Source organism: Medicago sativa, chromosome 4, assembly GCF_051527215.1.
Source record: "Medicago sativa cultivar Bolivia chromosome 4, Bolivia_mono, whole genome shotgun sequence".
Taxonomy (NCBI): Eukaryota; Viridiplantae; Streptophyta; class Magnoliopsida; order Fabales; family Fabaceae; genus Medicago; species Medicago sativa.
In genome coordinates this window covers 53,617,064-53,633,171 of record NC_140752.1, presented here as the reverse complement: position 1 = coordinate 53,633,171, position 16,108 = coordinate 53,617,064, and the positions used below count along the sequence as shown (strand labels likewise).

Here is a 16,108-nt window from a genome sequence, read left to right as displayed (position 1 = left end):
TGCTTGTGGCCAGAAAGGACACTTTATGGTAGATTGTCCAACTAGAGGGAACAAGGGCAAAGGTGTAAGTACCACGATGAGCAAGGGTAGGGTGTACTCATTGGATGGGAAGAAGGCACAGGCTAATGAAGACTTGATTGGTGGTACGTGTTTTCTTGGTCAGAATCCTATTAATGTTTTATTTGATTGTGGTGCATCATGTTCTTTCATTTCCTTTCAATGTGTTGAAGCTCTCCAGTTATCTGTTTCGTTATTAAATCCCCCTATGATGGTAACTACGGCCATAAATGGAGGAATTGTAGCGATCTATATTTGTGAAAATTGTCCTATCACCATATCTAGCAAGACATATTATATAGACTTAGTATGTCTTCCGATGAAGCAACTTGATGTAATATTAGGCATGGATTGGCTTTCAGCAAATCATGTATATATAGGGTGTGCAGAGAAGAGTATTTACATGCCTACAAGTAATACGGTGGAAGGTGTGGCCTTGTCAGAACTACTCAAGCACACATACCAGATGGTTCAGTTTATTTGTGCTCAAGATAAGGGTTTCTATGTCATGCTTACAGTGACTTTAGAATCAGATTTGAGTCCAAGTGATATTCCTATTGTTAGTGAGTATCTGGATGTTTTTCCGGCCGATATCACAAATCTACCACCAGAAAGAGAAATTGAGTTTTCAATTGATTTGATTCCGGGAGCAGAACCAGTATCAGTAGCACCTTATAGAATGTCTCCTTTAGAACTCAAGGAATTGAAATCTCAACTTGAAGAGCTTATCCAGAAGCATTTCATAAGGCCCAGTGTGTCTCCTTGGGGTGCACCAATTTTGTTAGTCAAGAAGAAAGATGGTAGTATGAGACTGTGTATTGATTACCGCCAATTGAATAAGTTAACTATCAAGAACAAGTATCCTCTGCCAAGAATTGATGATTTACTTGATCAACTTAAGGGAGCGTCAGTTTTCTCGAAGATTGATCTTAGATCGGGTTATCATCAAATCCGTATCAAATCCTCAGATGTGTCTAAAACGGCTTTCAGGACGCGTTACGGACACTATGAATTCTTAGTCATGCCATTTGGTGTAACTAATGCTCCAGCAGTTTTCATGGATTATATGAACCGGATTTTCCAGCCATATCTAGATCAATTCGTCATTATCTTCATTGATGATATATTGGTTTATTCTAAGAATCCACAGGAGCATGCTCAACATTTGAGGATAGTGTTGAATATTCTTCGGGAGAAACATTTGTATGCAAAGTTCAGTAAGTGTGAGTTTTGGTTGCCAGAAGTCAAGTTTCTGGGTCATGTTATTTCTCAAGGATATGTAGCGGTTGATCAGTCAAAAGTGGAGGCTGTTCAGAATTGGACACGACCGAAGAATGTTTCAGAAGTTCGAAGCTTTTTGGGATTAGCTGGTTATTACCGCCAGTTTATTATGAAGTTTTCCCAAATCGCTTTGCCTTTAACCCGACTCACAAGAAAAGATGTACCATTTGTGTGGGATGAAGAATGTGAGAAGAGTTTCAGGACTCTAAAGAAGAAGTTAACTCAAGCACCAGTCTTAACTATTCCAGACCCGAAAAAGAGATATATTGTGTTTTGTGATGCATCGTCTAAAGGACTTGGTGGAGTACTTATGCAAGAAAACAATGTGATAGCTTATGCCTCTAGACAACTCAAGACGCATGAAGAAAACTATCCCACTCATGATTTAGAATTGGCGGCCATAGTTTTTGTTTTGAAGATATGGAGGCATCACTTATATGGAGCCCAATTTGAACTTTTCAGCGATCATAAAAGTTTGAAATACTTGTTTGATCAAAGGGATTTGAATATGAGACAAAGACGCTGGATGGAGTACCTTAAAGATTTTGACTTCGACTTGAAATACCATCCAAGAAAGGCTAATGTCGTAGCAAATGCTTTGAGCCGTAAGGCTTTAGCTCAAGCTGAAGTCATGATGCATACTTGCAAGTTGTATGAGAGGGTTAGAGACCTTAATCTCGAGGCTACTGAAGACGATGATGGTATTTGGTTACACAAATTGGAGGTCTCATATGATTTGCGGTCAAGGATCGTACAAGCCCAAAGAGCCGATTCAGAACTTCAGAAAAAGAGTGGTTACCCAGAATTTTCTATGGCTTCGGATGGGGCAATCTTGTTTGAAGGAAGAATATGTGTCCCAAGTGATCAAGAGCTTAAAAGATTGATTTTGGAAGAAGCTCACAAGAGTAGTTTCTCAATTCATCCTGGTGCTACCAAGATGTACCAAGATTTAAAAAGGGAATACTGGTGGCCTGACATGAAAACAGATATTGCTGAGTTTGTAGCAAGATGCATTGTATGTCAACAAGTCAAAATTGAACATCAAAGACCAGCGGGTTTGCTTCAACCGTTGGAGATTCCTCAGTGGAAGTGGGAACACATTACTATGGACTTTGTAGGAGGATTACCCCAAACTCAGAAAGGTCATGATTCAATTTGGGTGATCGTAGATAGATTAACCAAATCAGCTCACTTTTTACCAGTGAAATCTACTTACAGAGCACCGTAGTATGCAGAATTGTTCATCGCCGTGATAGTTAAGTTACACGGTGTTCCAGTGATTATAGTGTCAGATAGAGATCCAATTTTTACTTCACACTTTTGGAAAGCTTTTCAGAGAGCTTTAGGGACTCGTTTGAAGTTAAGCACATCTCACCATCCGCAAACTGATGGTCAGTCAGAGAGAACCATTCAGACCTTGGAAGACATGTTGCGTGTATGTATTCTAGAAGATGGCGGAAGTTGGAACCATCATTTTCCTTTGATAGAATTTTCCTACAACAACAGCTATGACTCGAGTATCGGAATGGCACCTTATGAAGCGTTGTATGGTAGGAAGTGTAGAACTCCTTTATGTTGGGCCGAAGTTGGAGATAAGAGCATTATTGGGCCAGAGATCATTCAAGAAACAACTCTGAAAATTAAATCAATTCAGGAAAAGATTAGAACAGCCCAGAGTCGTCAGAAGAGTTATGTGGACAAGAGACGGAGACCTTTGGAGTTTAATGAAGGTGATCATGTGTTCCTAAAGGTTACTCCTAAATTGGGTTTAAGAGGTGTTTTCAGAACCAAGAAACTATGTCCAAGGTATGTAGGACCGTTTTTTATACTCAAGCGTATTGGTCCGGTGGCGTATCAGTTAGCTTTGCCTCCAACTATGTCAGGTTTGCATGATGTGTTCCATGTATCACAATTGAAGAAGTATGTTCCGGATCCTTTCCGGCCAGTTGAGTTAGATTCCATAGAGTTAAGATCGGATTTAACGTTTCAACCGGAACCAGTAATGATAGTTGACCATGATGTCAAGTCTCTCAGAAAAAAGGAGATTCCCATAGTAAAGGTTATATGGAAAGGTTCATCGGATGGTGAAGCTACGTGGGAACTTGAATCGGAGATGTTAAGTCAGTACTCGCATTTGTTTTCAGGTATATTCTAAATTTCGAGGACGATTTTTTTAAGGGGGGTAGGATGTAATATCCCGCTTACATAAGTTATGAGATAATACCTGTTAACGATAGTTTGCGTACGTTTAGGTTAAGGGCAATTTGGGTATTTGTTCAAGAAGAGTACTTAAGGGATTTAGGACCCAAATTGTTCATTATTCTTCAACCTTTCTTTCTAGGTTTGGAAGAATTTTTCTCTCTTCCCTCACTAGAAAATCGGTGCACTCAATCCAACCAATCCATCTTCTATTTGTTTTACCTCCTTCAAGCAAGCAATTAAGTAAGGGTAAGAAGCTTTTGGAGGAAGAAACATAGGAACTTGAAGCAACTTCTCTGTCATACCCCAATTTTTGACCTAAGATAGCACAAACACGTGTCCTTTAACCCCGACCGATCCCAGCCTTTTCAGTAAAAAATTCGGCAGAGAGGTATTTTAAAATACCTCATATTTGATTCCAAGTCGGGCCCTCTTCTCTCAATTTTTATTTATTATTACTTTTAGTTTTTTTTATCTTCTTTTTTTTAGTTAATTAATATCCATAAGTTAATTACTTTTAAATTTTTTAGTTAATTACTTTTAGTTTTATTTATTATTATTATTATTATTATTATTATTATTATTATTATTTTTATATCAAAAGTCCAAAATCTTGTCCGAAAATATCCAAGGCACAGCTCAAAACAGCCTGTCTTTGTTCCCTTAATCCACACAAGGGCAGTTTGTGTTGCTACCGTCACAGACCCAATGTCTCAATCCAGCATTATAAAATGCAACTTGCAACACAGTTTCAAAGGGAGGATTTTTCCAGCAAAGAACAACACAAACAGAAGCATAAACCTGCAATCAAACGCAAAATTTCCAGCAAAGAACAACACAGACAGACACAAAAAACCTGTTACAAATCCAACACAGCCATCACAAACCTATAACCCCAAATCGGTTCACATAAAACCGATCCCAACTGCAATCAACACACACGCATAACAGCTTCACAAAGACCAGTAACCCATATCATCAAACCGATCCAAACCTAAAACCGTACAAATTCAATCCTCAAAAATCCAGCACGTTTCCAAACCAAAATCCAATCCTAACACTTTTGATTCAAAAAATAAAAAAGGTAGAAATTTGTTTTTTTAGATCTTGGACTCACACGTGCGTATTTGTGCATTTCAGGTAAGGAAACGAGAAAAGGAAGAAGCACCGGCCTTAAAAAAAGAGTTTTTTGGTTAAAAAAGGAATTTTTTATTCTGGCACGGTGGCGCCGCCCATTTGGGCCGGCCAACCACCGCACCGGAACTGAAACGGCCGCCGGTGCTCTTCCTTCCCTCGTCAGAGAAGAAGAAGAAAATAGAGAGAGAAGAGAGAGAACCGAGTGAGGAGGGAAAGAAGAGAGAGAAGAAAAAAGAGGAAATGAGAGAAAATAGAAGGTTAAGCCTATTTATAGGTTGTCCTAATCCCATGCGCGTTGACATACACACTAACGTGCACCCTCGCCTTTCTTAACCATCTGATCTAGATCCTATGGCCCCTGTTGCCTCTCATGATGATCAGATCAGGTTTGTCTGATCAATCAGACGACCCAGATTGAATAAGGCTAAGCCCACGTGCTCCTTCAGCCTTATGCCCAGATTGTCATTCTCTTTACTCTCTTCACCCCCCATACTACTGCATGCACCCCCTTCTTCTTTATTTTCTATTCTATTTTATTTTCCACGTCTTTCATGCATTTTGTATTTTATTTTCTGCATTAAATTCTATTGTCTACTATTATCATATGCATATTTAAATTTTGTCATTAAATGCACACCTCAATCCAGAGTACTCTGGTCCTAAATTAACTGTTAATATTATATTATTATCCAGAACAATTTGGTCCTTGTTAATTAAATTAATCCAGAGTGCTCTGGTCCTAAATCAACTGTTAATATTATATTTCTGCTTGTATAATCATTCTCTAGAGTATTCTGGTCTGTGTTAAAATAACCTCCTATTTCAGCTTAACATTATTTTTCTCTTTCTGCTTATATAATTTTCATGTCATTATTCAAAAAAAACATTCAAATAACAAAAATCACAAAAAATATCTTAAATAAACCTTGATCCTAAATCAAGTGATCGTTCTTTTTAATTTCTTTCTTAATCAAATTTCGAATCAATTTTAATTCTACTTTAAGTGATTTTTCTTTAATATAAAAAACACAAACAAATATTCATTTGCCACTTGGCTTGTTATTTCAAACCTTTTTCAAAAACTATTAAAAAATACAAAAACAAATCAAACGTCAATTTCAACCCCGAACTACGAGGTTTTGATCCCTCACGGGTACGTAGGCAAAGGACATGCGTCCTTCCAAATCAATAAAAATGTAGATAAATTAGGTCTTTCTTTTCTTTTATCATTTCAAATTCCATTTTTTAAGCAAGCAAGTTTATAGCACAAAAGTTAAATAAAATCAAGAGGTTCTCGTAGAGTACTACGGATATTTAGGGTGCTTAACACCTTCCCTAAATATAACCAACCCCCGAACCCTTAATCCCTAAAAATGTGGTATTTGAACCTTTTTCCACTTTCTCTTGAAAAGAATTAAATGTTCAGTCGTGAAACCAAAATAGTGGGTCGAAAGCCAATCAAATGGCATTCGACCGTCCGAAAAATGACGCGGCAGAAATGGCGACTTCACTGGGGATAAAAAGTAAGAGGGTTAAGCCTAACTGGACTTTACTTAAAATTTGTGCTATAAACTTGCTAAATTTTTTTTTTAAGATGGAAATTACGTGTATGTTTGTTTTTCATTTTTCTTTCTAACGTGAGTGGGGAGATAAGTCCATTACCCAGACTTGAGAGAAACAATAAGATAGGACGGTGGTATAATCATAGTGCTTTGCCAAGAGTGAATTTTGGTTATAGCACATGTGATAACCCCACTCAACTCAGGGATCTTGGAAACATACTATGTTGGCATGAGTATTCGTGTTTGACATATTATTTTCAAGTGACCGCCAAAAGTTGAGAACCTTTAGTTACCTTTAACCCCTCTTGGCCTTTTAGGACGTAGTGCGATGGCTAATCATGAGTAATCTTGGTTTAGTTGATACACGATACTACACTCAGACGAGACTTTCTTACGAACGTTATTGGACCGGAAGTATTTCCACAACCCGATAGTGTTCGGAAGTGGTTGATAACTCTGGGAACTTGGTAGAACCCGTGATACAGGTACATTTGAAAACCATAGTCCTTACCAAATGGCGATGTTACCCTTAACTCCAACATTGTGGACCTAACCTCACCATGTTTTCACCGTTTGTGTTAGCATAATCATGCATACATGCATTCATTCATAAACAACTTTTTTTTCTCCATCAAATTTCGAAGGATTTAAACAAGTTTTTTGCAAACATCACAGATGAACGGACCTTGTAAGAAAGAACACCAAGAAATACAACTTCAAAAAAAAATCTTAACTAAGCTTTAGCTTTCCTTAAGAACTCTTTCCTTGGTTTCGTTCTTACTATTGAAAAAGGAACAAATTGCAATATCATCACAAATAAAACCATGTTCCTCTGCAATGCTTACAATTCACTTCGATAAGCCCTTCATAAAAAAAAATGTGTCCATTTTTGCATAAACATATCATGCATCATCCTGCATTTCATAATTTCCAAACTCAAGTCTCACTAAAATCTTCTTCTCCATAAAAGGTTAAGCTATCTCAACTGTGGCCCGACGCACTCACTACCGGTTAACTATTTTGTACGGCACTCAAGCAAACTTTAAGAAGAAAATGGAACGTATCGAGCAAGATAATTTGGCACTTCGTGAAGAGGTGACAGCCATGAACACCAAATTGGATGAGCTGGCCGAGATGAAAGCGAAGATGGAAGAACTAACCAATCTGGTAAGGTTATTGGCAGTTGCACAGACTCCACCACCTCCTCCTCCTATCAGAGTCCAAGCCGAAGCTACTACCTCTGCTATCCCAGATTGGATGGTATGTGCCGAAACTCCGACATACTCTGCTCCACAACGTTCCACACCATGGTTTCCTCCTCTGACTGCTGGCGAGATACTCCGTCCCATTGCCTATGAAGCGCAAATGCCTACTTTTCAACATACAACTCCTATTCCTCAGCAAGTTACGATGTTTCCTCCAACTGTTGTGACTTACTTCACACCTGCTGTTCATACTATACCGCAAGAAGAAGAACCCATCTTCCATTTTGGGAGTGTGGGGGCCCATGACAGGGTTGACGACTTACAAGAAAAGTATGAAGAGATGCAACAGGAGATGAAAGCTCTGCAGGGAAAAGAAGTTTTTGGGAAGTCTGCTTACGACCTCTGCTTGGTACCAGACGTCCAGATACCCCATAAATTCAAAGTCCCAGACTTTGAAAAATATAAAGGAAGCTCATGCCCTGAAGACCACCTGACAATGTATGTGAGGAAAATGTGTGCATATGCTAAAGATGATAAGGTCCTCATCTACTTTTTTCAAGAAAGCTTGGCTAACCCCGCTTCGAAGTGGTACATGAATTTGGACAAAACAAGCATCCGAAATTTCCAGGATTTGTGTGATGCCTTTGTACAACAATATGACTACAATGTAGACATGGCTCCAGACCGGGGAGACCTGCAGGCTGAAACTCAAAGGGACAGAGAAACATTTAAGGAGTATGCTCATCGGTGGAGAAATATTGCTGCCCAGGTTAGCCCACGGGTGGAAGGAAAGGAGATGACCAAGTTGTTCTTGAGAACTCTCAGTCCATTATACTATGAAAAAATGGTATGGAGCGCGTCCAGGAGCTTCGCAGAGATGGTCGGCGTGGGTGTAAGTGGAGAGAAAGGTGTCCGAGAAGGACGAATAGTGAAAGACGATGCATCTACTAGTGGTACGAAAAAGTATGGTAACAACATTCCACGGAGGAAGGAACATGAAGTCGGTATGGTAACCAACGAAAGAGCCCAGCAACGTTATCCAGCCCGTCAACAAGTTGCTGCCATCACACCCGCTACCACTGCCATTCAACAACCGGATTATCAATCACAATATCCTCAGCAACCGTATCAGCAACAGCAGCTTCGACAACAGGCCTCGAGGGCACAATTTACCCCAATTCCCGTGAAATATGAGGATTTGCTTCCCCAGTTGTTCAAAAGGAATCTAGTCCAGACCATGGCGCCTCCTCCGGTACCAGCAAGATTGCCAGCATGGTATAGACCTGACCTTTTCTGTACCTTCCATCAAGGGGCACCAGGCCATGATATTGAACATTGTAATGCAATGAAGAATGCAGTTCCGAATTTGATCCGGACCAACCGCCTGACCTTCTAAGACTTAACGCATGGAGTGGGTAGCTGTAATTGGGTCGCTGTTGACGTTCCTTTCGCTGTTTTTTGTTCAAATGATGTTTGTTTGTTGTGTTGGAACAAAATGCGTTTAACAATGAACCTTAAAGAGTTTTGATGATAACAAGGTATCAAAAATTGTAAATTGGACTAGCTAATATTTGTTCAAGTGTACATGACCTTAATTAAAAAGTTACATCATTTATTGGTTCTGAGTGAGCAACTAAAGAGCAAAAGGAAGCAACAAAATTGAAGCTTAGTGATTCTGAAGGCAACTCGCTCCTGAAGAGAAAAAGCGCTCCTGAAGTAAAGCCGCTCCTGAAGTTAGTAAAGTACTTCTGAAGAATAGTGCTCCTGAAGAATAGTGCTTCTGAAGACAAGAGGTCCAGAAGCCACATCATCAGAAGCTGCGTTATCAGAAGCTGTATCAATCAGAAGCTGCATCATCAGAAGTTGCATCATCAGAAGCTGCCTCATCAGAAGTCATTTCACCAGAAGCTGAAGATCAACTGGATTTGCAAAAGATTCAAGGATTGAAGAATCATCACTGCAAAAGCTGTCTATTGGATTCGATAACACAACAAAAGATTAGTGGAATTTTGCAACGGTCATTTCAAAGGTGTTTGAAGGCATGTGCTTGCAATTTGGACGAAAGCGTTGACATTGTACTTTGTACGAATGATGAGTCATAGATAGTATTATTTATTGCCTTATTTAGTTTAGTTTTATTTTAGATTTGATTTTATTTTATTGCATTTTATTTTAGTTTAGAATATTTTACTTCAAATTGTGTTTTATTTTATTTTAGGAATAAATATATGGTGGAAGGTGCCTTGGAGCAAAAGAAAGAGGACTGGAGCAAAATACAGCGCAAGAATACGAAGATACGGGGCAAAAATACATTTCCCCTTACCAGAAGCTTGGCACGGCCCGTGCCAACATGTGGCACGGCCGTGCCCGTCCCCAGAACCACTTTTGCTGCTTTTTCTTCAAGGCCAAGTTACCCTGTTGCAGCTTTACCGTTTTATCCTTTTAGTTGCTTAGTTTCTAAGTCGAATGTAAAGCTATAAATAGAGTAGCTCTCCACCATAAACAATGATCCTTTACTTTGTTTATTTCAAGTATTATTTTAATAAAAGTCTTTATTTTCCTTTTACTTTCCTTGCAATTTATTTTACCGTATTTCTCTCTTCTTCCTCCATGTCTACGATGAACATGAGTGAGTAGACTTCTTAGTCTTAGGATTATTGGGGAGTCTAATGACTCAATCCTAAACAAAACATGTCTAAACCCTAATTTCTATGTAACCCTAATTTCTAATCTAGATTCACCGTCTTAACGTGGATTAACAATTATCAAACTGTGGAAGCGAAAGCGGAGGGTTTGATAATCGTTAATCCATCATCCCAAACATCAATTCATAAAGCGAGAGCGGAGTCTTGATGTTGGAACAAGTGAATCTAGACAATAGTTGCAAAACAGTGAAATAGTCTTTGCAACTATTGAGACAAAGAGTAGTTTCAATCCTCTATGCATCTTCTAGTAATCATGTCAGTGAAATAGGCTTGGTTGCTAGAAGTAAACTCTCACCGGACTTTCATCGGAAAGGTGAGGGGCTAAGGGAAACCGGTCTTTAGAAATTAGTGTGTAAACCATGAAATTAGAAGTTTAGGTTTTGTCTAGTGAAGGATTAGTTATTAAGATGAACCAATGATCCTAAGGCCCCTTTATTATTATTGTTTTTACCTTCAGTAATCAAACCCTTTCTAATCAACTTTCTCTCCTCTAATCATTCATTAAAAGTTAATTAAATTGACCAACTCCCTAGCGGAACGATACTCTACTTACTACTATTACTTCGATAGGCCGTGCGCTTGCGGTTTGGCTCTATCAAGTTTTTGGCGCCGTTGCCGGGGAGTTAACTAATTTGATTAGCTTTTTCTTAGTGATTAGAATTCTCTCTTCTTCTTTCTCTTTTCTTTTTATTTTTATTTTTACCTTTTTATTTTTCTGTTATCGTTAACTTCTTGGGTTCTCAACCTTGTATGCGAAGAACTAGAAATCAAGCGGTATTCATACCCGAGATCGAAAGGTTCTTACATAGAAGGAGGAGAGCAGCACAAAATAACACCGCCATGGCCAATCGCACTCTCAAAGAGTATGCAACGCCGTCTACGGCTGAGCCACAAGCTGTTATTGTGTACCCAACGGTTGAGGATGACAACTTTGAAATCAAGCCTGCCCTACTTAACTTGGTGCAGCAAAACCAATTCTCGGGATCCCCCACAGAGGATCCCAATCTTCACATCTCTGTTTTCCTACGAATTAGTGGAACCATGAAGGAGAACCAAGAGGCCGTAAGACTTCATCTCTTTCCCTTTTCCTTAAGGGATAGAGCTAGCGCTTGGTTCCATTCCCTCGAAGTCGGTTCCATTACTTCATGGGATCAGATGAGGCAAGCATTCCTTGCCCGTTTCTTTCCACCATCTAAAACCGCTAAACTTAGAGACCAAATCACACGGTTCAATCAAAAAGATGGGGAATCTCTCTATGAGGCGTGGGAGCGTTTCAAAGAAATGCTAAGACTTTGTCCCCACCATGGCCTAGAGAAGTGGCTTATAGTCCACACTTTTTATAATGGCTTGTCTTATACCACTAAGATGTCTGTTGATGCAGCTGCAGGTGGAGCACTTATGAACAAAAACTACACGGAGGCGTATGCCCTAATTGAAGACATGGCTCAAAATCATTACAAATGGACCGACGAGAGAGCCATCTCTAGTTCTTCATCCTCCAAAAAGGAGGCAGGTATACACGAAGTCTCTAACTATGATCACCTTGCCTCTAAAATTGATACACTAACTGAAAAACTTGAAAAATTCAATGTTAGTGCTATCAATTCTGCATCTACTCCTTCTTGTGAAATATGTGGTATAGCTGGTCATGCTGGTGTTGATTGCCAACTAGGTAGTGCTACTAATGGTGTTGAGCAAATGAATTATGCTCAATACAACCAAGGGATGAGACAAAATCAAAATTTTTATAAAAATCAAAATCCCTATGGACAACAAGTAGCACCACCCGGTTATGCAAACAACCAAAGATTCACTCAAAAATCCAATTTGGAAATTTTGTTAGAAAACTCTATTGCCAACCAAAACAAACAACTTCAAGAACTCAAAAACCAAACTGGATTTCTGAATGATTCTCTTTCCAAGCTCAATACCAAGGTTGATTCTATTGCTACTCACTCTAAAATGCTTGAAACACAAATCGCCCAAATAGCCCAACAAGTGGCTACATCTTCCCAAACACCGGGAGTCTTTCCTGGTCAAACCGAAGCCAACCCCAAAGCCCAAGTTAATGTCATATCTTCTAGGGGTAGTAAGTTAGGTGAAACTTTTGCTAAGGTTAAAAACATTGGGAAAGAGAATGTCAAGCCCTTAGGTGATAAAGTTGTGATAGAAGAAGCTAAACCACTTGAAGAAAACAAAACTCCATCCCCCTTAAATCCCGAAAAGCTTAATTTAGAGGGTAAGTTTGAAAAATTTGTTAACATACTTAGGAAGATTTGCATTAAACTTCCCTTTGCTGAAGCTTTGTCTAGGATGCCACTATATGCCAAGTTTTTAAAGGAAATTTTTTCAAGGAAAAGGGCTATAGAGCATAATGAGACAATAGCCTTGGCTAAGGAAACTAGTGCAATCATCCAAGAAGCACCCCCTAAGCTTAGAGATCCAGGTAGCTTTGCCATACCATGTGAAATTGGGAATGAATCCATAAACAAAGCCTTATGTGACTTAGGAGCTAGTGTTAGTTTGCTGCCTTTGTCTCTGCTTAAAAGGATAGGGATAGGAGAGTTGAAACCTACCGAGATGGAATTAAAAATAGCTGATCGTTCTACCATGAAACTTGTAGGATTTGTCGAGGACATACCTGTTAAGATAGAGGGGATATACATCCCCACTGACTTTGTAGTCGTTGACATTGAAGAAGACGATGACGTCCCTATAATCCTAGGTAGACCGTTCCTCGCAACTGCAGGAGCCCTCATTGATGTTAAACTTGGTAGGATAGTCTTTCAAGTGAGTGATAAAATGGTAGGATTTGAGTTGGAAAACGTTATGAAAGGTCCCGCTCTTTACTCTTGTTGCATGCTTAACGATCATGTTGTGAAAGAACGTTTTATAGCGCCATCTACACAACATGATATCTTTGATCCATTCTAAGGACTCTTTCTAACCGTCAAGCTAATGACATTAAAAGAGCGCTTCGTGGGAGGCAACCCACGCATTTAATTGTTTTTGTTTTGTTTTTCTTTGTTTTAATTTGTTTTGTAGGTAATTGTCCAAGTATGATTCGAGAAAAATCAAGAAAATGAAAAATTTTGAAGTCCCTCTGACCAGAGTGTTGGCACGGCCCGTGCTGGATCTGGCACGGCCGTGCCAGTGTTTTTGAAGAAAAGAAGGTTGGGAGCCACAGAAAGTTGGCACGGCCCGTGCCAAGGTTGGCACGGCCGTGCCCGTGTTCTGGCCTTTTTAAACCAAATTTTTCTTCTTCTTCTCCATTCATTCTCAAACCACAAACCTCTCTCTACCTTCAAACTTCTCTCTAAACCTCCATAACCTTCAAACCTTCAAACCTCCATATCTCACTCAAATCTTCATCAATCTACTCCATTCTTTCACCAATCAATCACAAACTTCATCCAAAACAAAAATCACCAATCAAAAACAACTTTCATCCACCCAAACCCATAATTCACCAAAACCCTAATCCTTCAAAACCTAACCCAATCACCACAAAACCTCAACCAATCTCCATAACTAAACCCATAAACCTTACTTAAACATCCACCCCAACCCTAAACCAATCCTTTCCACCAAAAATCTTCCCAAACCCCAAACTTTCATACCAACCATAACCAAGGTCAAATGGCTTCAAGAAGAAGAAGTGGAAAGGAACCAGCAAGTTCTTCCGGTCCTCCCCCAAAGAAGCAAACACAAGTCAAGAATCATGGAATTCAGTTCAAAGACAACAAACAAAGGGACAGGTACAAAATTCTTACTTCTAAAACCTTACATCCCTCTAGATATCCTGATTCCTATGATTTGCAAGTGCTAGGGCTTAGAGATGATGTTTTTAGGTTGATAGGTAGGCTAGGTTGGACTGATATGCTAACACCTTTGAGGGGTTATGAGAATTTTACTTATGAATTTTTAAGCTCACTTGTTTTCACTAAAGATAAGTTGAATTTTGATAACCCTAACCATAGAGTTGTTTTCCGGTTAATGAACATTGATTATAATATGTCTCTTCAGCACTTTTGTGAAGCCTTAGGTTTTGTCAATGAGGGGTATATTCATGATCATTGGGATGATAGTCTGAAACCGGATAACTATGACCCAGCTGCCTTTTGGAACCGTATCACCGGCCTTGATAACTATGTCCCTAGAGCCAACAAAGCTAGCAACATTCACAACCCCGTACTTAGGTACCTTCAGAGGGTCATGGCTTGCACTATTTGGGGTAGAACCGAGCTAGGAAACACTAGAACCGATGAGTTGTTCATGTTATGGGCAATGCTCTATAACCACCCCGTCAACACTGGCTTTTATTTGATTGATTACCTAGACTTTGTAGCTACTAGACCAGCCGGTAGGGGAGACATAGTGGTGGGTGGCATCATTACATACATAGCTCGATGTTTTGGTGTGAGTGAGGATGAGGGGATCAAACCAATTGAGGGAAACAATAAGCTTAACCGGGAAACCCTCATTGCTATGAATTTCATTAAACATCGTCCACCACTACATTACCAACTTAAGCTAAATGTGCCAATCGTGTTTTTATTGCCTAACCCATCTCGGACTACCACCGAGGTGGAAGAAAATTGGTTGTATGTTGATGATGTGCAGGTTCTAGAACAACAAGATGATGAAGGAGAGGGTGCTAGCTTGCACCATGATGAAGGAGAAGGTGCTAACTTGCACCAAGAGGGGCACCATGGCCATGAAGCCGATGAGCTTAATGAAAATCAAAGATGGACATGGATTCACAATGAAATCGAGAGGATGAGCACCGAGCAACAAAGGCAAGGTGTTGAGATCTCCGGCCTTCGCAATGAAGTTCAAAGGGGCAACCGTGTCAATGATGAAAATAATGAGATGCTCCGTCGGATGATGCAACACCTCCAACTTCAAGGTCCTCCTTACGGACCTCAATAAACAAATGTGAGCTTTCCTCTTCCTCTCTTCCCTTCTTCTTCTCCCTATATCTCTCATTATTCTACTCATCTCCTTCTTTCATCCTCTTCTACTCCATCTTCTTCTTATTTCTTCTTCTTCTTTTAATTTCTTTTTCTTTTGAATCATTGAGGACAATGCTTCCCCTAAGTGTGGGGGGGGGGGGGGGGGGGGGCTAATAAAGTGTCTAGAGTCGTAGTGTCCAAACTCCCTTGAACTTTATTCTTTTGTTTTGTTTTTATAGCAAGAGGCATGACTAAGTAGCTTGTTTTTAATATAAATATGGCATGAAAATTTTTGTTTTGTCTCTTCTCTAAAGGTTGCTTCTTGTACATGAAAATAGTTTCTTGTGTTTCTTATGTTCTTGCTATACCCATATCATGTTTTATTGTGAAAATCTCCAATGAGAAAAGCACCCGGTTGCAATCCTTGAGTAAATGTATGAATAGGTATTTTAAGGAACACGTTCTATCTTTAGTGTTAACTTAGACCCTTTAAAGTCTTAAGAGTAAAAGTAGTATAAGTTTGTGTGGGAAAATTAATCAAATTGTTCTTAATTGTTATATTCTTATTAATTTGTTAATGTTAAATGGGGCGGGAGAATGGCACCAACATATGGGGGAAAGGACAATTACATCCTGACTTCCTAATTGTGGTGGTGACTCCTTAATTTGAACTTAAAGTGAAACAAATTCATCAATGCTAGGGGGAAAGGACAATTACATCCAAAAAGACTTCCTACGCGGAGATGAAACAAATAAATAATTTTGCAGCACTGCTTAGGGTGATTTTGAATCTAGGGGGAAAGGACAATTACATCCGAGAAGACTTCCTACGAGGATAGATAGCCCCTAAGCATCTGCAGCCCCTTTGTGCTTAATTGTTATATCTAATTTAATTTTAACTCAAATTCCCATCACTCTTATATGAAATGAAGAAAGGACTTTTCTCGGTTACTTTAGCACTAAGGATAGAACCTATTCCTCATAATATCTGTCTTATACAGGAGCAA

The 16,108-nt window shown here is 39.3% G+C and overlaps 2 protein-coding genes and 1 non-coding gene across 3 annotated transcripts; 2 read left to right on the top strand and 1 right to left on the bottom strand.

Annotated features, from left to right (window-relative positions):
* The first annotated feature begins 7,289 nt into the window (after positions 1-7,289).
* On the top strand, positions 7,290-8,837 carry LOC146929828 (uncharacterized). The gene has a single exon (XM_085707414.1). It carries the CDS (start codon positions 7,290-7,292, stop codon positions 8,835-8,837), a length of 1,548 nt encoding a protein of 515 aa, XP_085563540.1.
* Positions 8,838-11,349: 2,512 nt separating this feature from the next.
* Positions 11,350-11,456, bottom strand: LOC146929827 (small nucleolar RNA R71). Its single transcript, XR_015009063.1, has one exon. It is a non-coding gene; the product is annotated as a small nucleolar RNA R71 (small nucleolar RNA).
* Positions 11,457-13,584: 2,128 nt separating this feature from the next.
* On the top strand, positions 13,585-15,224 carry LOC146929826 (uncharacterized). The gene is made up of 2 exons (XM_085708257.1): positions 13,585-14,800; positions 14,831-15,224. The coding sequence occupies exons 1-2, from the start codon at positions 13,786-13,788 to the stop codon at positions 15,076-15,078; spliced, it is 1,263 nt and encodes a 420-aa protein (XP_085564383.1). The 5' UTR covers positions 13,585-13,785; the 3' UTR covers positions 15,079-15,224.
* The last annotated feature ends 884 nt before the right edge of the window (positions 15,225-16,108 follow it).

What these genes read in the sequence shown, in the direction of transcription:
- LOC146929826 (XM_085708257.1), top strand. Translation starts at nt 13,786, where the DNA reads ATGGCTTCAAGAAGAAGAAGTGGAAAGGAACCAGCAAGTTCTTCCGGT. An exon ending in ACAAGATGATGAAGGAGAGG is followed by an intron (nt 14,801 to 14,830) that starts GTGCTAGCTTGC and finishes ATGAAGGAGAAG; the next exon opens with GTGCTAACTTGCACCAAGAG.
- LOC146929828 (XM_085707414.1), top strand. Translation starts at nt 7,290, where the DNA reads ATGGAACGTATCGAGCAAGATAATTTGGCACTTCGTGAAGAGGTGACA.